General features: G+C 42.3%; 1 protein-coding gene across 1 annotated transcript; it reads right to left on the bottom strand.

The window, feature by feature from the left end:
* Positions 1-294: 294 nt before the first annotated feature.
* SRSF4 (serine and arginine rich splicing factor 4) lies at positions 295-26,016 on the bottom strand. The gene is made up of 6 exons (XM_030871904.3): positions 25,785-26,016; positions 10,112-10,254; positions 9,106-9,218; positions 5,896-6,110; positions 2,034-2,123; positions 295-1,773 (listed from the first exon to the last, which is right to left on the bottom strand). Exons 1-6 carry the CDS (start codon positions 25,889-25,891, stop codon positions 960-962), a joined length of 1,482 nt encoding a protein of 493 aa, XP_030727764.1. The 5' UTR covers positions 25,892-26,016; the 3' UTR covers positions 295-959.
* Between the last annotated feature and the right edge of the window lie 709 nt (positions 26,017-26,725).

Here is a 26,725-nt window from a genome sequence, read left to right as displayed (position 1 = left end):
CAGCACAGAAGAAAGAACTCTGTTCGTGAAGAGCTCATCTGGTGAGGCTCTGAGTTGCCAAATTGATTCACTTATCAGCTTGGCCATAGGAGTCTTGATAGGAAGGATTTATAAACCCCTAAGAAACTCGACTTTTTTCTGTTGGGTGAGAAAAACCCTCCAGGAAAAGTGCTGGCTACCTACCCATGGGTGAGCTCAAGGAACAAAACAGCCATTATACCATGAACTTTTTATGCTAAGAAAAAGATAGCAAGATAGATCAGGAAATGCAACATCAATTCAAGCACCATGAAATTTTGTCAAGCAAAAATAGTCTTTATTCAAATTTAATGGAAACAGGGGTCACTATACTTTGCAAGACGGGGAAAAATAAAATTAAAAAAAATTCTTTTCTTTTCTTTTTTAATATAAAACAATATAATCACAATACCAGAATATGGAACTCTACAGTTCACTTCCTATGGGTTACTGCAGGTATCAATTTTCCTCGACTGTGCTATTCACAACTTTGTTAAGTCCAAAAATATGAAACCAAAGTGGTAGGAAACTTAAGACTTAGCACTTTCACTAAATGGCATACATCAAAGGGCATCAATTCAAGGGCAAAATGGTTGAACTCACCATACCTACCTATGTCATCATTCCAGCCTTAAAGACATCCAGGTACTGAGCTCCCTGTAGGAAAGGCCAGGCCTCAAAGCCAAGGCATTTTGGATATTCTACTGTGGGCCGTGAGTAAAGGGGGTTTTCAAAGAGAAGACTGCTTTCAGTCAAGCAGGAAGGCCTGACGCCAGGAGGCTTTACGGAGAGGAAGCGCTTAGACTTAACAATTGTAGACACACCATTAGGGAGTTAAAACTGTACAGCAGTGGCATATGTTCTACTTCAATCACTTGCGCTACGGCTACCGAACATGTACAAAAGACTTCTCGGGTAGTTCCAGCTGTGGTCGCAGCCAGTTAGGACCTCGAGTGCGACCTGGATCTAGACCGGGAGCGCGATCTGGACGCAGACCTGGATCTAGACTTGGACCGGGATCGGGTTTTTGACGCGGACTTTGATCTGGAGCGTGATTCTGACGGGAGGTTTGGTTTTGATTTGGAATTGGACCTCGACCTGGACCGGGTCTCCTGATTGGCGCCAGCATCCTCACTCTCCCCTTGGCCTTCCCTCTGGCCAGACTCAGACTTGGCGTGTTCCCGCTCCTTCGAGCCCGAGCGGGATCGCGATCTGGACTGGGAGCGGTCGGCGTCTTCCTTCTTCTTCTTCTTGCTGCTGCCCGACTTGCTGTCTCGCTTGCCGCCTCGCTTCCTGCTCCTCTCGCTCTTGCTGCGGCTGTGGCTGCGGCTGCGGCTGCGGCTCTCCTCCCTGCTTCTCTTCCTCCCCTTCCTCTTGTCCTTGCTTTTGCTGCGGCTGCGGCTGCGGCTGCCTCCTTTGCTGCGGCTGCGGCTGCGGCTCTTGCGCAGGCTCTTCTCCTGGCTCCGGCTCCTGCTCACGCTGCCCCGCTTCTCCTGCGCGCCCCTCTCCTGACTGCGGCTTCTGCTTTTGCTCTTGCTTTTCTGCCTGCTGGGGCTGCGGCTCTTGGACTTGCCGGTGCTGTCGCTGTTCTGGACCTTCTCCTCGGCCTGGTCCTTGCTCTTGCTGCGGCGCTTGTCGGCGCTGCGGCTGCGGCTCCGGCTCTGGTCCTTGCTGGGGCTCCGGCTCTTGTCCTTCTTGCTGCGGCTGCGGCTCTGGCTGCGGCTGCGGCTCTTGCTCCGGGAACGGGAGCCTGATCTGGGGAGACACGGGGACGGCGAAGCCGCATGTGACTTCGTACTTTCAGGCTGCTCATGAGAAGAACAGACTAAAGCTATGTGTGGAGCTGTGCCCCACAATACAAAGCCCGGCTTGTGCTGGCCAAGGACTGCTTTCTGAACCCCCGAGACTCCAGTCCAGAGCTGGGCATCCTGGGGTGAGGGAAGACTGGGAACACCATTAACACCAAAGTGGGAAACGGTACACGTGGGCCCTGCGTGAATACCAGGAAGACCTACCTGGATCGGGATCTACTCTTAGAATGACTGCTTTTGCTGCTGCCACTTCGGCTTCTGCTCTTACGAGAATGTCTGCTTCGAGAGCGAGATCTAGGGGAGAAAGTTTTTTTTGTTTTTAATACCTGCTGACAAAACGCTGGCTGAAAAGAGTCAATTCAGACATCCTTTCTATCAAAAAATATGCATGGCCCTGGCTGTGTCCAGGCACAAAGCTGAAAGAGAACTCTCTCCTGTGCTCTGGGCCCAGAGATCCAGTCACCCGCAAACACTCCGCCTGGATGGCCTGCCTGAAACTCATAGTGCCTCCATTCCTGAACCCACTGCCCCCCAGACCTGTTCTGTTTGCTGGGTTCCTTCCTTATTCCCACCGCTGCCACTGTTATTCACCAGTTCCTCACACGAGGAGCCACAGCCACCCTCGACTCCCCTCTCTGCCTCACCCTCTTCTGCACTACTGAATCTCCTCTCAACCTTCTCCAGTTCATCCACCTCGGCTGCCCCCCAGCAAGCCACCACCACTCTCCCTGGTTCCGCAGCAGCCCCCTAGCCAGTCTTCCTGCATACACTTTTGCCCTTCACTTATTTATTCAACTGAGACCAGAGAGCTGTTTTAAAAATACAGCTGACTCTTGAACAACATGGGTCTGAACTGCCTGGGGCCACTTACACACAGGGTTTTTTCGACAGATACGCACTACAGTACCTCACGATCTGTGGCTGGCTGAATCCACAGGTGTGGGCACTGCGGATGTGCAGGGCTGGCGCCCCAACCCCGCTTGTTCAAGGGTCCACTGTACCCTCCAAGATTAAAGAGTCTCTAATAAGCCGAGACTGTGGACTCTGTCGTTTCCTTCCAAAAGCAACCCTTGGGGAAAACGACCAATTCCAGGTGCAGGGCAGGAAAGGCAAAGACGGAGCCTCTCATCATGATGGAAAGAGACTTTCACAGATTCCTGGGCACTATCATCTATGAAAGAACTCTTGCTCAGAATGTTTCATCTGCGTCTCAACCACACCTCTCTAGACCTAACTTCCAGTTTATAGAAGCTCAGGGGATAAAGTACAACAATACAAAGAGGAAACATAAATTCAGAATGTGGGACAGTATTTAAAAAAAAAAAAAAGCTAAGAAAAGTAATTGTCATGGGGTGGGGTGGGGGGATGAGGCGGGGGACTGCTTCAGACTGAAGAGACCCAATAACCCCTTGCAATACATGACTGGATGGATCCTGGCCAGGAGAAAACACAGCTCTAAGGACAGCCATGAACAACTGGGGAAATCTGAATACGGCCTGGATGCTAGATGACTTCACGGGATCACTGTTAATGTTCTTAGGTTGGAAGACAGAATTGTGCTTATCTGCATTCTTGGAGATACATGCTGAAGTATTTGGGGGTGAAGTGTCACTCTCCACAATCTCCCTTCAAATGCTACATTTATTTATGTATAGGGCGTGTCTATAAATATACAGAGAGAAAGGCAGAATTTTAGTAACTGTTGAAGCTATAAGGAGAGCATATGAGTGTTTATGAACTATTCTTTCAACATTTTATGTTTGAAAATGCTGCAATAAAAAATTTGGGGAAATATTTAGTAAAGCACAGTCACAGAAAAATCAAACAAAACCAAAAGACAGAGACGCCAACCTGAAGGGCTCCCAATGACCAAAGACAGAACAATTTGAGCAAAAACAAACTGACTGCAATGGACCAAACATTAAATATGCAAAGATCCAAGAACTCATTCAAAATAATACTAAACAAGCAACCTCACCACCACCTTTGGGTGTTGCTGGGCACATTCAATATACTGGAAATTGGTAAATAAAGGTATCAATTTTTATTTTCCATTTCTTATAAAAATTTATTTTAGGGTGGTAGCAAAAGGGTGGAAGAGGGAAATCATCCTTCATAGAACTACAGCCTTTAAATGCACAAAGAACAGAAAACTAGACAGTCAGAATGCTACAACCACAGCTGAATGGCTCGAGGTAACGATTATCAGCAGATGTTAATAATTCCACTATTAGGTGGAAACTGGTGCAGAACTGGATAATGGACGGCTCACAGGGATGCATGTTATCACCATTCAAAGTGGGGCATCCAGACACCACACAAGTGCTGCAACAGGAAGTACAAAGCACCTGCTAAAATACTGGCCTTACTCTAAATGCCCGCAAGACCTAACTATGACTTTATAGGAAAATACGAGGGACAGGATAAAGGGATGTGTTAAACATCACGAGAAGAGCACAATCTGCAAAATCTCAACTATGGAAAGATCTTCAAAACAGAAAACCGTTTCTTCCACAACTAAATGGATGGAAAATAAAAAGAGGGTGAAGGAGGATGCAGCCATGATTAAAAGGAGAATTAAGACACATGTCATCTGATTGCAATGTGTACACCTAGTTGGGATTCTAATATGAACAAACTACAAAAATACATACATATTTGAGGCAATTGGGGAAAGTTGAATACAGATGTGTTGCTGTGGTATGGCCTCATAATTTTATTTAAAAGGTTAGGGCTTCCCTGGTGGCGCAGTGGTTAAGAATCCGCCTGCCAATGCAGGGAACACGGGTTCGAGCCCTGGTCTGGGAAGATCCCACATGCCGCGGAGCAACTAAGCCTGTGTACCACAACTGCTGAGCCCGTGCTCTAGAGCCCACGAGCCACAACTACTGAGCCCGCGTGCTTCAACTACTGAAGGCCAAGCGCCTAGAGCCCGTGCTCCACAACAGGAGAAGCCACCGAAATGAGAAGCCCGTGCACCGCAATGAAGAGTAACCCCTGTATGATACAACTAAAGAAAGCCCAGGCACAGCAACGAAGACCCAATGCAGCCAAAAATCAATCAATCAATTTATAAAATAAATAAATAAATAAATAAATTTATAAAATAAAAGGTTAGAGATATCCACTTTATAGGCAGAATGACAGGATGTCTAGATTTGCCTTCAAACAATGAAGCAGGAGGGGGTGATGAAATAAGACTGGCAAAATAAAAGATACTGAAGCTGGATGGGTGATAAGTGTAAGGGGACTCAAGGTTCATATTTTCTCTAATGCTTTATGTATTGTTTTCCATAATAAAGAGTTAAACAACAAAACCTGAAAAGCTTAGACTAATGACTTCCCGCTACTCTTAAACCCTTAACCTGGCCTGTGGCTCAGCAGGATCTCGCTCTTCTCTGCCTCATCTCAAGCCACGCTCCTCTGCTTCCTCCTTCCCCACGACAGGGCCTTCAAAATACGCTGCTCTCTCTGCTAAAAAGGCACTATCCCCCCTCTCTGCCCACCATGTCCAACTCATCCTTTAGGTCTCAGCTTCTACGACATGTCCTTAGGGAAGCCTCTGCCAGCTCTCTGGACGAGTTGGGCCGCGTACTTTCCCTTGGACATACTTATCACAATGGTAATTATTTGCTCAATGCCCATCTTCTCCACTAGACTGAGTTTCATGAGGGCACAGAGCATGTGTGTCTTGTTCACAAATGCCTCGCCCATCTGCAGAACAGCCACCAAATAAGACAAAGTCTCCACTCCTGAGTAGCTGGAGTATCTGGGAGAGTAACAAGGGGTGAGTTGTCATGTTCACCCCCAGTAATGGTATGATTTAGGGGACCCAAGAAGAAACGTGAGAGAAGGTCACTGATACCTGCGTCAGAGAAAGGACTTTACTTCTATTTGTACTCATGACAAAAGAGTTCAAGAGTTTTACAAATAAATGTTCAGTTCAAAGTTCTGAGTAACTGGACCAGACGGAACCACGGTACTGAGACTTCAACAGAAGAATGAAAATGGATTATCTATGTGCTCATTAATGAATTTACAGCAAGCGCCAACACATCAGTAGTACCTTGAGTGACTCCGGCTCCTGGAGTAGGACCGGCGTCGTCTAGAACCAGGCTTGTCTTCAACTAATCTGATTTTTCTGCCATTGACTTCAGTTCCATCTAACTTTTCCAAAGCTCTTTTCATATCAGAGTAAGACACAAATTCAATCACCCCTTCATTTTTGCGTCCCTTGTGAGCATCTGCATAGGTCACTTCTCCCGCCTGACGCATATAATCCTGAAGAAAAACAAAATCCCCCAATAGGTTAAGACACATTTTGTGAAAATATCTAACATCATCATAATGAAAGTTTTCCCTTTCCTTTAGAAGAAATGCTAGCTTTCCTCAGAATGAAGTTGACTCTTAAGTATTTCCAACTACACACCGACCATTTACTGAGGTTCTCTGAAGTGTTAGGCATTAGGTGGGTAGTAGAGATAATAAGGTTCTCTGAAGTGTTAGGCATTAGGTGGGTAGTAGAGATAATAAATAAATAATTTAACTGTTTCTTTAAATAGTTTTGTTTGAATATAAAATTTTTTAGTTAACTATCATTTCCCAAATTTTATAGTGGCAAGTTCTTTGTTTACAGGAGCTTTAGAAGCTCAAGTTACTACATTTAACTCTGGTCTTTTGCATTTCATCATAAATCCTTATTGAAAACATGTATAGCTGTGGATAAATATCTAAGGTAAAAGGTAAACAAATTCAAAAATGGATTACGAAAGACAAAAAGACAACAGAACAATATTTTCCAGCTCTGGCTTTGAAGTGGAATGACCACCCATGTCCCTTCACTACTGTAAGCCTCTTTCCTCATTCTCTTTGAGGACTTAATATAACCCAATGAGAGAATACAACTAACATGACAGATAAATACTGAAGTGATATATAAATAAGAGAAGATGTGATTAGTGTTTAAAAAGAAAATGAAATCTGGGGTCTTGTGGCCAATTTCCCCATGTTGTTTATATATAATACATACTCAATAATAAACAGTTGTGGAATGAATACATGAATATTCAATAGCAGTTCATTTTTGTTATTGCTTTCCTCTCCCTCTTTGCAAAGTTACAAACACTGACTCTATGCCATTTGATACTATTCCTCTACTCACTGCATCATAAAATGTTTACATGTCTTAACATACATTACATTCTTCATAATTAGTGTGTCCAATACTTTTTCTGAGGGTTTCCCAATTGCTGGGACTTCTGGGTTTTATATATAGTCCTTGGCCATTATTCATAATCTAGCAATGACCGTCTTCATGCAAAAATTTCTTTACTTCAGCTGAATTATTTGCAGGAATGGGCGCTCTGGGAAAAAGGCAGGGAGCCCATATAATTTATCATCCAAACTGGGATACATCTAAGAGTAAAGGAAGATGCTATTAAGTTATGCCACACCTGGGACTGTCCTGGGCAAGTTGAGATATTGCCATACTTCCAAATTAATAATAATAGCTGCTAACATATTGAGTGTTCACTGGATGATAGGTAGGATTTAATTAACTTAGTCCTATTTACAGCCACATGAGGTAGATACAATCGTTATCCCTATTTTACAGGGAAGTGAAATACAAGAGATTTAAGCAAACTGCTCAAGGTCGTTCAGGTAGTAAGTGAAGGAGCTGGGGTCTGAACATAAGCAGCCAGACTTCAGGACCTAAATTCTTAGCACCACCCGCACCATGGGTAAAACGACCAATTCTCAATGCCACTACTCTATAAATTTCAACTCAACGCCACCACTGGGTATTATGAATTTATACATTTTTAAAAACTAACAATATACCACCTTACATTAGTTTTATTTTTGCATTTCCGTGATTAATAGCTAGCATTTGTGCCTGGAACCATTCTAGGCTTTTTATATAAAAATGCATTCATTTCTCACAATAACTCTGAGTAGAAATGAATATTTCTCCCATTTTATAGTTGAGGAATATGAAGTGCAAGAGGAAAGTAAGTTGCTGGAGTAAAATAGCTGATAAGTGACAGAGCTGGGATTCCATCCAGGCAGGTGAGCTCCAAAGTCCTGCTCTGAAGGCTCCCTTGACTTCCTGGGAAATTGGCTCGACTCCTCTCCTTTGCTGAGAGGGAAACTGCCAAACACACAGAAGTATAAAACCAACTGAGGGCGTTGGCTGGGCTCCATTTTAACCCCAAGTTTGAAAGCCTTTCTAGTTTCTACCCATAATGTTCAATCCTAACTCTCAGAATACTGGAGTCATTCCTTCAGAGAGGACAGTCCTGTTGGCAGACACTCAGTAAGGGCCTGCTGTAATACTGACAACCAACACAGTGTACTAGAAAAAATACCAGCATATGTTTTAGTCTCAGCTCTTCTGCTAAGACCAACTGTGCGAATTAACGTTTTCTGGATCTTATCTTTGTTCGCTAAAGACTGTTGACAGCACATGAAAAAAAGAAAAAAGATTTACTTTGTTATAAAGCAGAAACTAACACACCATTGTAAAGCAACTGTACTCCAATAAAGATGTAAAAAAAAAGAAAAAAAAGATGTAAAAGTGCTTTGATAAGTTACTACTTTTTGCTGAACCTAAACATACTCACTCATTTTGCTAGAGATGACTTGTTTAATGATGGACTAAAAATGAGAAGTGAGATAGGAAACTCTGAGCAACCTTTACATTTGCCCTCCTAAGACCATCCAGGTTAAGGCACGCTCAATAAGGTTTTTTCTCTTTTGAGATTAAAAACCAACACCATTTTCAAAAAACGAGCTGTGATCAGTACACTGCATGGCCAGTACACCACTGGACTGTACTTTTTGACATTAAAACTCTTTCAGGACAAATATTCAGTGAAAAACAAATCTTAGAAAAGAACATGGGTCAGATAGTCATTTTCACCAATGTGGCTCTACAATGGAAGCTGACACAAACTTGCACTAATACTGCAGCAAACTGCTGGCTGCAGTTTTTTCTTTTATTAGGGAGAAACTACATTGTTACCTCTCTGTAACATTCTCTACAGAGGAAAATTTCACATAACATAGGTTTTCCTTAGCATGCTGGCCCCATAACATACAGTAGCAGTGAGATTCCAGTGTCTTTTGTGTTCCTATGGAAACTTTAATTGGAAAATCTCCAAATGCTTTGGGAAAGTTTTCTCTGTGTGCCTGGGCCTGCATAAAATAACCTCTTTCCTTAACTCAACTTTAACTCCTGCCCAACTGTAACCCAGAAGGTTAACAGGGCCCAAACCTTTAGGTCTTGCCAGCTGCACCGACTTGACAAATTCTCCACAATAAGTCTGTATTCTGTGCGGGTAGGAGGGCCATATTTATCTCGGCCACTTCTTCTATAACCATATCCACCTTTGGAAGGTTCAAATAGATGAGATTACTTCAGTGGAGGAAAAAGAAAAAATGATACAGCACATATTCCCCTTAAATATACCATCTACCCCCACCCCAAAGAGTATATATTTTAACTCTACCCCCACCCTTAATTCTAATCTAGATTTAAAAAGGAGCAATCAGCTAACATGAAAATTTAATTTAATTTACAAAGTTGTAAGTATGTATATTCATTAATATTTATATTTAAAATTAACATGCATAAATTAAAAACTATCAACAATTTAACAATTTAGAAATAACTAACCAAATTACTAAATCAGTTACTGGTGTTACTCACAGTGATTAAAGTTTTTGTGAACATTTTATACGAAAAAAAGATTTTCAGGCACCTATTTCAGTTTAATCTCATCTGTGTCTAACCCTTGGGATCCTCACCACCCAGGTCTAATGGGGAAAGGTTGCGGTCGTCACATGGCTTCCTGTTTTTGGTCAGCCAAGGGCCACAATGGTTCAAAGAGCCACGCATGGAAAGGTAACCCAAGGTCAGCAAATGGAACAGGCAGTCATCTTAGCCTCAAAGGATTCTTTTAATTAAAACATTGAGGTCTTTGTTAAATCTATGTTAAACAATTGCATTACAGAGAAAAAAAACAACAACACAAACACACATCATTAAACATAATTATAAAGTATTAAAACAAGAAATTTATGTCATTAATTTAATTACAATTAAACATTATTAAAGATGTTTATTTGCAATTTTACATTTAAAAAGATACATAAATTTATAAAACAAATGGCTTAAATATCAATACATTTCAATGTAACATTAATTAATTAATTACTTTAAAAATTAACATTTAATAACGGAGGCATGTCACTGATACAAATGCCCTTTAAATGCTTACTGCGTCCAGAACCGTAACTGCCATCTCGTCGCGGGCCGCGGGCATGCTCAACAATTACTCGCTCACCACAAAGGTCTTTGCCATTCAGTTCATAAACAGCATCATCTGCATCTCGCAGATCATCAAACTCCACAAACCCATATCTAGAAGAAAGCAAACAAAATCCTGGTTGGCACCCTTCTGACACCCAGCTTCACTAACATTAAAGAGAAAGCAATGAGGTTCATGCTTAGCAAAGGTTAGGTGGGTTTTGCAAACTACGGACCAGCTTTCTCTTCCCTTAAGCAGAAACCACTCAGCTTTGTGCCCACAGGCACTGCAAGAGGGCAGGGAGACTTTTGAAGGCTGACTCCTGTCTTTCTAATAGGAGGCTGGCTAAATATACAGAGACCACTTCTTCTGTTCCCCAGGTAGCTGGTGGCAACTGCAAAGACCTCCACAGGGATACTTGGTATAAGGTATTAAAATACATAATTCTACAAGATTGAATATTTGCTCTTTCAAGTTACATAAAAACTCATTTTTTTTTTTTTTAGCTTTAGCCCCAAAGTGGTATCTTAGAGAACAATTAGACCTACATTTAGGCACTGTGTCTTAACTGTTAAATCATGTTTGGAATAACAAACCAGGTTTAAAAAAAAAAAAAAAATCACAGTACCTTGACTCTCCTCAGTGAAAGAAAAAAATTTTTTTAAAGTTCCCATTTCTCTACCTAAACAAATAAGTCACAAGTGCATTAACTATTCTAGAAACTACCAGTGAAAAAAATCTGGAGCTATTCTTTTCCTCATGATATTCCAAATTCATTTCCATGAGGTTTTAAGTAGGCTGGAATTCTCTAAAATCTATAAACAACTGTGCAAACTTCTTTTACACAGTAGTGCTAGGAATTTCCCAGCAAACAGGTTTGGTGGTTTAACATATATCCAAAAGAAAACAACCCCCTACCCCAATCCTATTGATGCCTGCTGAAGAGTACAACTTATAAAACTAAAAGGCAAAATTTGCAAGATATTTATAAGCAAGGTTAAACAAATGCCCTACCAACTGTTATCAAGAAACTTTTAGTTTGCTCTGATGTGGCTGTGAAAAGTCTAGCTTTGTGAGCACTGCCTATACCTAAAAACTAAAACCATCTTAATCATACAAGTTACAAGCAACATCTTTAAACTCTAACAGAGCTATGTATATAGGCAGATACTGACTACCATTTCCCTCCGGGTTTACACCTACTGGAACTAAAAACAGGTTACAAGACTTGCCAGAAGTTTATCCAGCCTGACCAAAATTATTCCAGTTTCTTTAGCATGTAATGCTGTACTCAGCAACATGTTAAGTGAGAGAACTCAGAATTGAGGAATTCCTCCTTTACTAAAGATTAAAGAGTTTCTATCAAACAAGAGTCTCTCAAGGTGACAATGTACAGCTAAAAACTTTGGAGGGTTCTTTATGCTGAAATGTCTATGAGTGGCATTCAAACTTTAAGAGGCACTGAATCTCAACTCCATTAAAGAAAAGTAACACAGAAACACCCAGTGTTTAATGGGAAATGTTCTGCAATAACACAATTCAGAAGACACCTGGCTCAACTTATGGGTTATGAAATCTTTAAAACATGGTTTCACACTTCCATAAGCTGGAATTGCCGAGCAGCGTAATAAGAATGATTCTGACCATGATTGTCATATTTGGCAAAGTAAAGCCTCTCCAAATCAATACCTTCCTATGTTAAAAAGTGCTTTATGATCATTAAAAATCTTCAATAGATTAAAATATATTGCAGCTACTTTTTTCTTTCCTAAATAGAGTGAGTCATCAGGAAGCCTATACTATCATTTTTAGAGACAAAATAAATAAAAAAGAGCTAATAAAAAAATCAAATCTAACTACTTTCTGCTTTGGTTTATTCCTAAATAGATCATAAAATACCTCCTGTCCCCAAGAGTACCTTCCTTAATTTAGTTGTCAAGATTGGTTACAGGTCTGCTTTGTCCACCTGCCCAGATGCCAAGTATAGAGGGATGAGAGAAAACATCCAACACGGGCATGATAAAATGGCCTCCATGCCCCTCTAAGAGTTCACACTGGCTTGGCACCATTCAATGCCCCTAACTCATCTGATGTGATGTCATAAGGACAACGCTGACTCCCGAGGATTAAATAAAGAAGTCACAGAACACCCCGTTTTCTTCAACAAGCAAGTTACTTAGCCACATTTTGGGGATATCCTAGTAACTTATTAAAACAGCTGACTTAAGATCAAATTTATTTCACAGAAAAATCTTGGCTACTACTCTGTGAAAAGCCACAAAATCTATTTGGAACATTTTAGTGTCAAAGTCCAGTCCAAGGATTAAATCAGGAACCTGACTGTCACTTCTCTCTGTCACTGACATGCTGGGTGGGCCTGGAAGACTAAACCAAATATACTCCTGCACCATAAACCATACCTGATAGGATTCCTGTTCTGAGAGCAAAGTAAAGACCAGATCAGTGTGTGGTTGTTTCTACCACATCACTGTTTATTTAGATCAGTTTTACTGCAAGAATCACTTCACTCGGTAAGTAACTGGAGTAATTGGTAAGTAAGTGGAGTGAATGGGTTCCCCAATTAAGGCAGGAAGACTAGATAGCAACAATAAAATGGTACTTAATATTTATTAAGTAATCTCTATGTACTAAACAATGTTATCTTATTTAATAATCACAATACCCAAGAGCCAGGTACTGTTATCTGTTTTACAGATGAGGAAACTGAGGCACATCGCATTAAACAATGTGCATAATAAAACAGCAAAGCTGACATTCAAAGCCTGTGGCATGACTCCAGAACTCTACCTAAGACTGGAGCAGCAGGAACTGGCCTGGGTTCTAGTCCTGGTTCTGCAATAAACCAACTCTGAAAAGCACATTTAAATCATTTTATTTCTCTGGATCCTAGTTTATCCGTGAAATGAGGGAGCTATACTATGTATCTCTGAGGTTTCTCCTAACATCAAAAGTATGACAGTTAAAATGAAAATTAGTCTTCCTCTGGCTTAACAATGGGATGAAATTTTAGTTTTATTTAAATAGTTTAACTGTCTCTGAATTAAATTCTAGTGCCTTTAAGAAAGCAAAGCTCTTCCTGGTAACATGGGAGAATCTTTCTAAATCGATCTTAACATCCCTTTGTGCTTTAATCTCCTCTCCCAAAAAGTACTCTCCTTTTGAATCATTTGTCAAAGGAGGGATATAAAATACACGCATTCATGTGTGCACACACTATGTGTCGGCATGTGTGTATTTACGTAGACATATCTCTGGTGTGACCTGTAGATAAGCCTTACAAACATAACCCAGCAGATAAATCTCTCAATTCTAGCTGCAGACACCCCTCCTCTTCTCTATTAAAAACAACCATCTTTCAGTAATTCTAGTATGAGAATGAAGAAGATGAAGGAATTCAGGAGAATGAATCTACGACAAATTAATAAATCCCTCTAAGGTAGGGACTGATAAAAACCAAACCAAACCAAAACCCCACCAATATGCCTCCTCTGGCTTGACTCCCAGATGTTGTATCTTTCGACCTTTCTCTCTACACCTATGTGAAAGAACAAAAAGCATGGCCTAACTATTAAATGTAAATTTTTTCAATTAAAAGAAAAACTCCTTTCTTCAATGTTTCTCTGCTATTGCCTTTTCCCACTCTTTTCCTCTAGACCACATTTAATCCCAACAAAAATTTAGTCAAAAAATGATGGCCGAGGAATTACTGCCATTTTCTAAGAAAAGTGGGCACCATGATTCTTACCAACTATAGATAGGTATTCTGGATACCACAAACAAAAGCCACGTTGAATTACGTGGGCTGTTCTAAACTTTAGTCCATTCTTAAACCACTGCCAATGTGCTGGTCTTCCTCATTCAACAGCTGATGTACTACTGCTCAGACTATCAGTCAGAACTCTGAAATTCTAGAACCGGAATGACATGTTTTTAAAACTAAAGTACTCCAAGACTTCAATTTTCAAAATGTTAATCACACTTTTTCACCCAAGAAAAATTACCACCTGAGGTTGTGTTGTTGCTGAACAGTCTTCCCCTGATCTAATAACCTACATCAATGGTCCCAAATACCACGCTGTATGTCCTACTAAAGAGGCTGGGGAGTCTACCTCACCCCTCCAGAAATGGCTTAGGGCCATCTCCGTCTTCCAAACATCTTCACTGAACAGGGCATGACTAAGGGGGTGCGCACCACCAGCTGACTGACGGGGCGTGGGGACGAGGAGCGAGGGAAAGCAAGCCTCCATGCGTGTGCCTGCTGTCACCCGCCAGTACTGCTTACCGCCGGGGCACGCCTTGGATGTTCTCTCTATAAGAAAAATTTGCCCCTTTCCACGGTGGATCTCTGCTCACCTTTGTCCTAAAACTGTGCCACATGCTTTTCTTTGTATGTGGACATGACAGTCCTCAGCCAACCATCAGCAGGATGTGAGTTTTGTTTTCCCAATGTGGTGAGCCATTCCCACATTCACTCATTTTCCTTGCAAGAACCGAACCTCTCCATGGCTGGTCAGGATTAGGGATGTTGCTGTAGCCAAGGAAAAATTTTCATCTGTTGAAGTTAACCCATGGGGTGGCTTGAACCCTGAAACTAGGGTCAACAGCAATGTACTTTAAGGGCAGAGCCCTTAAATCTACCCTGAAAGAAACGGCATTCAGTGAACAGGAATCAAACAGCTCTCTTTCAAAGCACTCAGTGTTGATCCTAGGCTTCAGCCAGCTTGTGTTATGAGGTGAAAAAAGTTAGGGCACACTAACAGGATAGTAATAAAAAACGGAAGTTCTCGCTCTCTGCATAAAGTGCTTGGTAAACTGCAGAAAGACACTTCTGCAACCAACTCTCTAGTGCTCAGGTGAGGCCAACTCAGAGAAAGCTTGTGAGTGACAACCATGTAAGTGCCCCCAATTCCAAAGGTCTGCAAAATTCCAGGGAAGCAGTGGTCAGGCCCTCAAAGTAGAATTAACCAATGTCACATTCACTGCTCTGAGTCACGGATTATGGTTGCAATTTGACTATCCCAGTAACCGAGGGTTGTTTATAACCCACCACTAGGAGCTCCTACCACACGAAGTGGGTTCCTGAGATCCTTTTTATCCTGAGACAGGAAGGAGGCTGCTCTGGGCATTCCGGCCTCCCTCTCTTTAGCCTCAGGAGGGAGGGCCATCACGGCCACCCGTGGAAGGTGGATGACTTACCCGTGCTCACTGAGTGGCAGAGCTGGGGTGCGGCTTCAGGGCTCACCAGTACCCAGTCTGGGGCTCTTTTCGCGTCGGCAAACTGGCAGTTCCCGCACACCAAGGGCTCTCTGCTTAGAGCTAGTGTGGACTCCTGGTCTGCAAACGTTGGCCACAGCTCAGTCTGCACTTGATCTTTCCCCACCTTCAAAGAAGAAAACCTACCTCATGATTCCTCTCTTCTCGGTCCCCTGACCACCTGATTCACTCCTACAAACACTGTCATTGCCTTTGGCTGTTCTTCTCTGGTTGCCCACTTAGTGCACTGCCTAGTTTTACAGTGTGCTCTTTCTGCTGGGCCCCCAGGGCGGTCTCTTCCTGTGTGATCACCTTCCTTCGTTCAAGAATATGGCTATTTTTACTTAGTCAACTTGTCTCTTTAAATGTAGTGGGGAAAGTCAGCTGCTTTATCATTCTTTTGCTCAGAGGTCTATACTGACTCCTAAAGATCTTTGTTGATGCCATTCTCTAAACCTGGAATGCCTTGATTACGCAAGGTGAATCACAGCAACCATCTTCCATAGACTTGAGAATTCTCTTTCATGAAGTCTCAGAAACTTGCCGGACTCTAAGCATTTTAGCACTGTCTTTAGCATTAGCACTTCTATTCAATTTTATGTTTTACATGATAATGTTTTGGTGACCTTTCAAGCCTTGTTCTTTTTCGTTTGTGCTTATCCTCTCATTTGATTATGAGCTCTTTAATATTAACAAAGGCTAATATTTAGAACAGTGCCTGGCACACAGTAAATAATTCATCTATAATATTTCATTCATTCCTCATATCATATGCGAAGAATGCACTACTACTACTACTATTACTCCCATTTTACAATGAGAAAAATGAGACTGGGAGAGGCTAAGCAACTGGCTTGTAGTCAAGGCGCTCCTAAGCGGTATAGCTGGATTAGAACCCAGGTCCATCTGACTCCAAAACCCAAGCTCTTAACCACAAGGTCACAGTGCCTTTGTAAAGGCAGCTGTTTCTTTTCTCCCACAGTCCTGAGCACAATCCTTTGAAATTCAACAAATGCTGCTGCTTGACTTGATAATCTAACCTTAGATAAGCCAGGCTGTATTAACGTTTTTTGATACAGCTGGGTCAATTCTCCAGAGGAAAAAAGAAATTGATCTTGGGGCAGGTGAAGAACCCCTAAGCTTGGAGTATGTGACAACCAGGTTACTTTCACTCGTCTTTTGGTTCCCATTAGCCAGTGTCAGCCATCTGGTCCTTCCGAAAACATGTGTGGGTTCAGAACATAACAGACTAGAAGAATAGAGGAAAAATAAGATTATTCTGTGCAATCCCCATTCTGGAGGCCCCATATTAACCCCTGGAATCTGTCTTTGGTTTTAAGGCTCAGCAAAAATTAGACCAGCATAGAGATGATGGAAGGTTTGGCCTAGAGGTGGTAGATGTGAATGGATATTGACAGTATTATGTATTGAAGAATGCATTTAATTAGTTTTGTAAGGAATGGTGACCGGGACCAAAAAATATAAGCATGAATGGTGTGGGAAAAAAATGGATGAGAAATCAAAGAATGCTATAAAGTTTACAGACTTCCAATTATACAAAGATTATGGCAGCAACCAGAAAAGTACTTTGCAGATGACAGCCATCTATGATCTGATTTAACTCCAAACCACTATTAACATGACTACTCTAGCCCACCAGGACTCTTTCCCTTTTCAAAATCCTTTATAATAATGTTCACAACTCTGAGATTTACTCATAATCTCATAGATGAAGAAATGAACGCTTACAGCAGTTAAGTAAAGGCTACCCAACACCTGGGATTCTTCAACCCTCGGTCCTAACCTAAAATCAACACTCCATCACCATGTTCTACTATCTCCACACCAGTGGAAAGAAGTGGTCCATAGAGCAAACAGTTTAAGAAACACAAGCTTTAGCACAGAAAATCAGTTACATCAAATTATATGCTGTGGAAGACAAATGCCCACATGAATATTAGCATCTTATGAGAAATATTAAATGGCAAGAAATACCATTTCTGCATCTGATGTGTACTAATTAATAAGTTGTGAACATCCTGTAAGCTAATAGTGGAACCAAACCTGTATGTCAGTTATCAAAATTTTAACACCAGTCTAGGAAAATAGAGAAAGATAACAAATCATTAAGAAAATACCAGCCCATCTCTGAAGGAATATTCACATACTGGAGTGAGGAAAAGAGAACAGAAACAATCATTATTCTAAAAACTAAGTGATAATACAAAATTCCTTCAGAAAGCAGGAGGAAGAGAGGAATCTGTACCCAATTTCAAATCTAGTCTTACTTTGTAACTGGTCTATGGGCATATTTGCCATTTTGTTTCAACTATCCAAAAGCCTTTCAAAAATGAACTAAGCAAATTCACTTTTACTAGGCTGCTACCATATTTCTACCCTATAAAATGGGACTACCTGCAGGAAGCAACATACTTGCAAATAGTTTGTGGATCAAACTATCACAACCATAACCCCTCTGTCATAATGAAGTGTTTCACTGTGACCATTTAAAGTCAACAGGGCTGCTTTCCTTAAAGGGGAGCAAACATAATCATACCCGTGTACATTTCAATTTTCTGACACTTATCCACACTAAGGGTAAATGAAATTAACAGGTCTCACAAGAAAAGAGATCAACTATTTCCTGATGACACACTAAAGCTCAGGAAGACTCAATCACAAATTAAAAACAATTTAAAAACTCAAGAGATGAAAGTCATATTGCTAATTTAGAATAAAACTCCTAGAACGTAAGATAGAATCACTGTTACTTGTAGTTAATGAAGTAAAGGTGTACACTCAGCAGACAACACTACCTGATTCCACACCAAAGCTACAAACAAAACCAGTTTGTACTTACCTCTAAAACCACACTATAGGCAGGGTAACAGGTGTTAAAGCCGCTTAGAAATTATGCCTCTTGGGACCATCTTGGCTGTTTCCATGTCCCTCATAACCACCCCACAGTCCCTGTTTCTTTTTCTTTTTGGTTAAAGATGCCACTCCCCATGCTATTTCTTGGGGATGCCCTTCCCTTGAAAATCAGTCATTTAATTCACTTTATATTTTAATGGATGTTTCAAATTCCTTAAACATTAATGGATCAATAGTTTCATTTCATCCACATGAAATAACTTTTCTCAAAGTCAGTTCATCTGGTCTGTGGTTCCTGACCCCTCACCCAAGCCTCCTGCTCACCTCTTTCACTCCTGACGGCTGAATTCAAACCTCCCTCCTCCAGTTTCCCCCTCTCTAGGCCTTGGAAGTCTGTGTTCATGGAGGCCCCCATCTGGCACCCAGGAACAAGACATGGTTGGGGCCCTGGCGGAGGGCCCTTTAAGTGGCTCTTCAGGCATCATGTGCAGTTCCAGGACCTCTAGACTTTCATCTCAACACACAGGGAAGGTCATGTAGGGCATTTCCTCAAAATACAGGTGTGCAAATCCAGGGCACAATCGATCCCTCACCTTCAGGATACTCCAAGACCAGACAGCCCTAGCTATGACAACAGGACAGAGACTGTTCACTGCATTTACTTGCATAGATCCTACCCTGGTCAGCTATCACAAAGCTGATACCACCCTTCAGCTCTGCAAAGAGTAGCCTGAGGAGAATCAGTAGCAGTCTCTGTCTGGGGCCAACGTCATAAAAAAAATAGCACCTGCCTCACTTTTGGCAGTAACTTGGCAGCTTGTTGGAAGCCTCTGCAGAGAGACTAAGGACTTCAGGCTGTGGAACCTGAACTACCTTCTCACCCTTGGAGGCAAGCCCCAAAGGACAGGAATGAATCGTCTGGAAGGAAACAGCACGACAGCAACTTTGGCTGACACTACCCATGCTCTATCTGGTATGTGAATAAAAAAGATCTTCAGTTTCCGGAGTTGTCAATAACTCATTTTGTAACCTTGGCCCTGTCATTTAATCCCCCGTGCCTCAGTTTCCCCGTCAGTACAAACTAGAGACAACACTTATTTTAAAATTTCAGTGTTAGCTTACAAACTTATAAATACCACCCCCAATAGTATTCTCTCAGATGCTTGGAGCACCTTTCTTCCGAGGATCTCAAAATACAATTTGCGGGCTTCTCTGGTGGCGCAGTGGTTGAGAGTCCACCTGCCAATGCAGGGGACACGGGTTCGTGCCCCGGTCCGGGAAGATCCCACATGCCACGGAGCGGCTGGGTCCGTGAGCCATGGCTGCTGAGCCTGCGCGTCCGGAGCCTGTGCTCCGCAACGGGAGAGGCCACAGCAGTGAGAGGCCTGTGTACCGCAAAAAAAACAACAACAAAAAAAACAACAACAAAAAACCAATTTGCTGTTTAGGTTACTTCGATGTATCCAAAAATACCGTAAACCCAAACCACATTTTATCTAGTCTACATCCTGTGCCTACCTTTTAAGAAGGGAAAAATACTTCACATGGCCTTTTTATTCATGATACATCAATAAGGAAGGGAGGAGCAAGCTATTAAACTGAGGAATAGGGATTTTAAATGACATGGCCAAGTAATTACAGACGATGTTTATTCTTATCACAAACTGACTGGGAAACCAGGAACAAGGAGTGGAAGTCTCAAGCCAGGGCAGTTTAAGGTGGTAACATTTGGTCAAACCGCAGCACGGTGTGGTTTCTTGGCAATGACTTTTCAAAATGACAGAAATTTAAAAATTACCCATGGCTTAAGAAAAGAAGTAACATACCTAATATATTTCAGGGGCGCGAGGTATGTTGACCTCAGCAAGAGACTTCAGTACGAAAGCAACTTGGTCACATTTGTAAGTTACATTCGATACTATGAATAAAACAATGACAGAATGCTACTTAATCCACAGCCCTGTTTCTCATGATTTCTTATTTGTTTAAGAAAAAGCTCTTGGTTAAAACACCTGAAACCATTTCACCTGTTAAATTAGCGAAGACTCTAAACAGTACGGCCGGCGCAGTGGTGGCGAGGCTGCCATGACGGGCGTGCTCACGCACTGCTGGTATAAGTGTAACTGGCACAGCTTGGCAGGACATTTGGCTATACGCATCAAGAGCTTTCAAAGTGTTCACTCCTACTGTGACACATGAATTTTACTTCATAGAATCCGTCCTAAGGAATGACTAAAATGCAAAGTTTTCTGCACGTGATATCCATCACAAGGTTATACAGAACAGCAAGAATTGAGAGACAGCCTAGGAGGAATGGTTGGGTAAATCATGATATAGCCATACAATGGATTTTATGCAGCCCTAAATGATGTTTATGAGAAAGATTTTAATGTAACAGAAAAAATATATGAGAAAAATTAAGCAGAAAAAGTGGGACATCAAATTGCACATAAGACCTTGTCTATGTTAAAAGGATTCTTAATGATACCTCTTTTCTACTTTCTGCTGTTGGTATTGTCTAAATTATCTACAATGCACCTGTATTTATTTTCTAATCAGTCAAAAACTTATTTTCTAAAAAAAGTTCTTGAACCTGTTATGCTTGGTAGGCTAAACAGATAAGGCTTAAAGGCTGCAAGACAACTTCCTAATATATATTTTTAGACATTCTAATTAAAAAGTCATAATATTAAAAAATTATGATCAAGAGTAGTTGAGAATTCAGAAAAATAGGAACTCTGAAATACGGCAGGTGAAAATATAAACAAATACCATGGAAACCAAAAGGTAGCAAAAGTTAAAAATGTGTACACTCAGCTCTCCATATCCTGGGTTGGCTGAACCCGTGGGTGTGGAGGGACGACTATGGGAGTTGGGCATCCGTAGACTTGGGTATCTGCAGTGGGTCCTGGAACCAATCCTGTGATTATACTGAGCGACAGCTATATACACTCTGACTCCAAAGTCCATTTTCGGGAATCTGCCCTAAGATTTACATAAAGGATATTTGCCACAGCATTATATACGTGTAAAATAGTGGAAAACCAAAGACAACCGCAATGTCTTGCAACATGGTTTTGCTTATGTACATTAAATAGTATTTATATGTGGGAATACTATGTAGCCCTTAAGAATTAGGTTGTGGGAGAACACTTAACGACAAAAGGATCAGGCTGTTAGGTAGAAGCTGGTTACAAAACAGAACGTACAGTACGAATCCAATGTGAAAAAGGGAGGCGGGGAGGCTTAAGAAGTGCATACACCTGTGTGCGGAAAAAGACAAAGTCTCAAAGTGCCGATACTGTCATCTTTCATTTTTTGTCCTCTATATTTAAAAAAATGTACAATAAATATGTAAAATGTTTATAATCAGAAATAAATACATACTATTTTGAAATGTTACACAGATTAAGTATGGGCTTTTTTCCTTTTTTTTTTGGCCACACCATGCAGCTTGCAGGATCTTAGTTCCCTGACCCGGGATTGAACCCGGGTCCTCAGCAGTGAAAGCACAGAGTCCTAATCACTGGACTGTCAGGGAGTTCCCAAGAATGGGTTTTTAATACTAAACTACCAGTTCAATTAACCAGAAACCAATAACCTGGAACATCAATTATATTTTCCTTATTGCCTCTTTAAAAGAAAAGAAAAACAAGCTCTCATCAAGGATTCAGTCAAAAGAGAAAATCTCTTTGTAGGTTCTGGGGTTGGCAGAGATTCATCCCAGTATCTCAGGCCTAACAGTGCCCTACAGTGCTCAGGGACAAAAAGAACAACGACTTGACTCACTGAAAGCCATAACATATTTAAAATATTAACTAAGGGGTAGCTTCTACTTGAAGGAATTTAAAACAGAGGGTGAAAACAAAAAACTTCTTGGTAATACTTAGATATCATGAAAATCCAACTACACAGACCAGGACATCCCTGAAAATTCTGGCTGTTCACAATTTCACTGTCTGTAATATGAAACAAAGGTTCTGAAATTTATAGCCAAGTTTCCCTGGAGAGCTTTAATTCACACATTTAACCAACTAAAACAAAAAACCAAAACCCCCCCAAACCCTCAATGGTTTGGGGGTTTACCAGTCCAGCTACTAGGCAAAAATAATCTTAGGATGTGATATGTTTCATTCATTGACTAAAATATGGCAAAATTAAAATATAAAGATCTGAGACCAAAACCACAATATTTTGTGGCAAAATTACTGTACTTAAAAAAAAAATCTACATTTTACATGAAAAAAGTGATTTACTAATAAAAAAGAAAGCTCACAGAATTCACAAATAATCAAAGACAGCAAAAGTTACCACAGAGTTGGAAGGCTGTAAACAGCTGCTAATAACGTTGCTTCCTTGACCCCTGGCCCACCGTGGCTCTTGCTGGCGTTAGTGTGGCACATACAAATGGAGGAGACCAGAGGGGATCTGGAGTGGCCTATGTTGTGGTGGGAGATTTATGTCATGTTCGTGGTCCCAAACTAAACCATCCTTCCAGTTCTCTAAAACTAAAGCAATCTAGATTAGAGTTACCTGGTACAATAAAAGCAGGCAATACACTACTGCATACATCTCCCTTCTCCTAATCCCAAGAGGGTCCATAAAATGTTCTCCTGGATACTAAATCTCCTTTGGAGAGCTCATCTGCTGCCTCATTTGGTCAACTTTCTATTATACCACTGCTTTATGCCTACTTAATTAATTCAGAACTTACCTACAACGCTTCAGCTCAATATAGCTACTGTCTACTGATAAATCTCACTTCTACAAATTTGAACTCTTCAGCAATTCTTCAAAGCCCTAACCATCCAAAATCTTTTGAGTTTCAGTTACTAATAATCACAATCCAGATATGTTAAAAAGGCTTCTCAAGGGGCTCTACTATCCTTCCTATGTTTCCAGGACTATAAGCTTACACATGTTGCTAAATTATGCCCTCCTTTCAAACTCCTCTGTGCTAATGCCATCTAATCCAGTCAATTGCTTGAAATACATCTATATACCATTGGTCCTTTGTTCAGAAGTCATTTTCCTCTGCAATGATTCCTGAATGCTACCAGGAGGTGCACCTGTTTGGTGACTGTCACACCTGCCTTCAAATCCCTAAAATGACTCCCCATTCTTCATTCCCTTGACTTTCAATCACAGATTTCATGCATACCATGGTTTAGCAGCACAACTGTAAAAATGAATAGTTCCCCAAGAGACCCACGTATTTAGGGTCCTGGAAGGATCGATCGATTCTTCCTCTTAGATCACCATTTCTCAGGCTGCTCAATTATTCCCTCCAGAGCATTTGAACTACTATCCACGATTTTGAATGTCTAGTGTAAAATCTTACAGTTGTTTCTGATTTATGTTGTTAAACTTCTAGATCATTCATGAGACTCAATCCAAGCTAGACTGTTTATTATATCTCAAAATTCTTCCTTATTCTACCATCACCAGTTATGACATACACTATTCCCAGACACTTCAAGCCCCAGTCAATCCACACTTCAAAGCCTATTTCAGACAAACCATTCCCAGTTTCACTTCGTGAGTTTAAATTGAGAGCAAGCACTGCTTAACTCAAAGTGTATGTTATAACCACAAGCACTTAATTCACTCAAGGGCAGAACTGGTTTTCTGCCTCCTCCCTTCATTTAGCACAGTAGAGGCATCTTGTCGGTTATCAACATATTTGTTCCATTAATTAGCTTTCCTATTAACATCAACATCATTTTCTGCTCACTATCACTTGAGTAACCTTAGAGAACAGACCTCACCAAATACGCTTCGTGTTACTAAACACTTAAGCTAAGATGTCTCCTTATGATCAAGGTCAAATCCCTTTGATTATAGCTACCATTTACAGCTATGAGCCAAATGCTTTACAACTATTATCTCTAATCTTCCTTTTCCTGGTGGATGAGGAAACTCAGAATCAGAGAAGTAACTTGCCCATAGGTAGTAAGTGGTGAAGCTACGATTTGACCCAGGCCTGTTTGCTTTCAAAACCCATGCTTTCCCCACAAAATTTACTGTCAACTTAATTGGGCTCTGAAGAAAACTGGGAGTTTGAACTTGACTGTTCAGACATATGATATGTATCACAAGAACAACCCCCTGCCCACTTTATCTAGTATGTTTAAGAACTGAAAGCTCTATTGAACAAAATGAGTAACTTCCTAAACCTTCTACTCTAAAAGAAATCAGCATTCATAATAAACACTTGATGGAGGACATTTTCCTTAGTAAGAAGGTGATCTTCCTAACAATCAATTTGAAATGACTTGTTAAAATTTTAAACTCAGCCAAGAGTTTGAGTACATTGTAGCTTCCAATTTTTCTCAAATGCTCAACTTAGGTATCTTTTATAACTTCTCAAGTGTTAGTTGCTAGTATTACATTGGGGAGTAAACTCTAGCTGTATCAGACCTGTTGCAAAGTAGATCTTAAAAAAAAAAAAAGAAAGCCAAGAGTTCTTCTAACAGCCAAGGTTTAGTACCCTAAAATGCTTCCCCCACTCCTTTTATTTTTTATATCCATGTCTTTGAAGTCCTACCTAACATTTCCCGGTTCTCACAGTTTTCCCCGTAGAATATCTTCTCCAGGGCTGACTCCTCATGCTTCCCCTGAAACTTGTAGCCCCTGCGGGCCCTGCTCTACCAAAGTAGATTAGGAATACAAGTAACAGACCATACCCGGGTGGGTAGTAAGTTAGCAATTTCCTAAACTGTAGGTCTCCGTCTACATCAACTAGTTGACTAGTCACGGGGGCCACTATTCTCTAACAAATTCTACAACGACAAAACAATTTTTTGGCAAGTTGGAGAACGGAAACCCCAGCATGGAAACTCTGTACGCAGTCTTGAAGATAGCAGGCTAAGACTTTAATTTACCCTTGTAGAGGGAACGGTGAAGGCTTTCAGCACCGCAAGCCGATACTTTCGAAACCGTCCCTAGACTACTCAAACTAGAGTCTCCCGCCCAAGAAAGTGTAGCACATGGCAAGTCTAAAAAGGGCGTCCCTTCAGAGCTCCAGTCCCCGGGAGAGATGCGTTGTGACCATCTGATCCATTAGACTGGGGAAGAGGTGAAAAGGGAGAAGGAAATCTGTTTGTTTCCAGCAGCCCTCAGAGCGGGAAAGGTCGGTCTCTACTGAAGATGAACCAGGCTCCGGCTCCAGCGCCTGGGAAGGAAAAAGCCAGGCCTCCCCGGAGCCCTGGAGCTGTGCCCTCCCTCCCAGCGCCCCAATCCCACTCAGGTTTTCCTTCTTCCCGTCCCACTCAGAGCCTCACCATCGCTCCCATTATCCCTCCAACACCCCCACCCGCGCAGGCGCAGTGGGAACTGGGGCCTACCCGCGCCCCCGAGGCGCCGCGACTATGGCGGAGCCGGAGCAGGCCGGCAGCTCCGCGCGGGGTAGGCGTCCTACTCCCGTCCCCGCGGCCTCCCCGCCACCGCCGGGGCCCCGTCCCCACCCGGCAGGCCCCTCTTCCGTCCTCCTCACCCGTTCTTCAGATCCACCTCCAGGATCTTCCCGTAGCCCTTAAAGAAGCGCTCCACATCGCGCTCCCGGGCCTGGTAGCTCAGGCGGCCGATGTACACCCGTGGCATCCCGGCAACAGCTTCGGCGGCGGCGGCTTGGCCTGGCCCCAGCCCCCCTAGGCGGCGGCCGGCGAAGCGAAAGCGCGGCGACGGCGGCGGCAACGGGCGGGCGGCGGGACGGACGCAGCCGAACCCGGCGACGTACGCGAGCACGCAGCTCGCGAGCACGCGCCTCCAGCCTCCCCCGCCCTTCCCGCAAGAGGAGGGTAACGGAAGGGAGCGCGCGTTCGCTTCCCGCCCGGCCGGGGCTTGCCGGGGGGCGCGCCGGCGCGGGGCGGGGCCAGGTGATCGACAGGCGGCGCGGGCGGTGCGGGGGCCTTCAGTCTCCGGGCACGTTCTCTCGCGAGCTTGGCGCGCAGCGCCTGCGCCGCCTTCCGTAGCCCGTTGGCTTTCCTCCTTCCTCCCGGAAGTGTCCGCAGCTCTCCCGTAGCTCTTCGAATATTTCTGCTTTTGTCCTTTGATCCGGGAGTGGTTTCGGCTTTAGAGTAGATTTGGAATTGAACCTGGCTTCTAACCGTCTAAGTATCTGACCTTGGTGTCGTTATGCGCCTCCCTTTTGAGCCTCGTTTATCTTCTCTGTAAAAGGGGGATAGTAATTCCAGCCTTCCAGCGTTGTTTTGAGAATTATAGGCGTACTGTCCTCAGCACATCTTAAGTGCCCAATAAAGTAACGCCAATATTACTTTAAAAATAGGATGACTTGCTTCAGTGGAAGCGGTGTGGAAAGTGGAGAAGGCTGGAACTTTGGAGCTAGATTAGGCTTGGCACTGGCTAAATTAACTGGACCAACTTAACCTATTTTCTTTTAAATCTCTTTTCTAACTTGTAAAATTAGAATAATTT

This window comes from Globicephala melas, chromosome 1, assembly GCF_963455315.2.
Source record: "Globicephala melas chromosome 1, mGloMel1.2, whole genome shotgun sequence".
NCBI classification, from domain to species: Eukaryota; Metazoa; Chordata; class Mammalia; order Artiodactyla; family Delphinidae; genus Globicephala; species Globicephala melas.
The sequence above is the reverse complement of the archived record's forward strand: the minus strand, read 5'-3'. Positions and strand labels throughout refer to the sequence as shown.

Excerpts from the sequence above, each read along its gene's own strand:
- SRSF4 (XM_030871904.3), bottom strand. The coding sequence starts at position 25,891 with ATGCCACGGGTGTACATCGGCCGCCTGAGCTACCAGGCCCGGGAGCGC. Across the intron at positions 6,111-9,105 it reads GCAGCTGGCAAGACCTAAAG|GATTATATGCGTCAGGCGGG; the intron begins GTTTGGGCCCTG and ends GTTTTTCTTCAG. Across the intron at positions 2,124-5,895 it reads AGGAGCCGGAGTCACTCAAG|ATCTCGCTCTCGAAGCAGAC; the intron begins GTACTACTGATG and ends TTTCTCCCCTAG.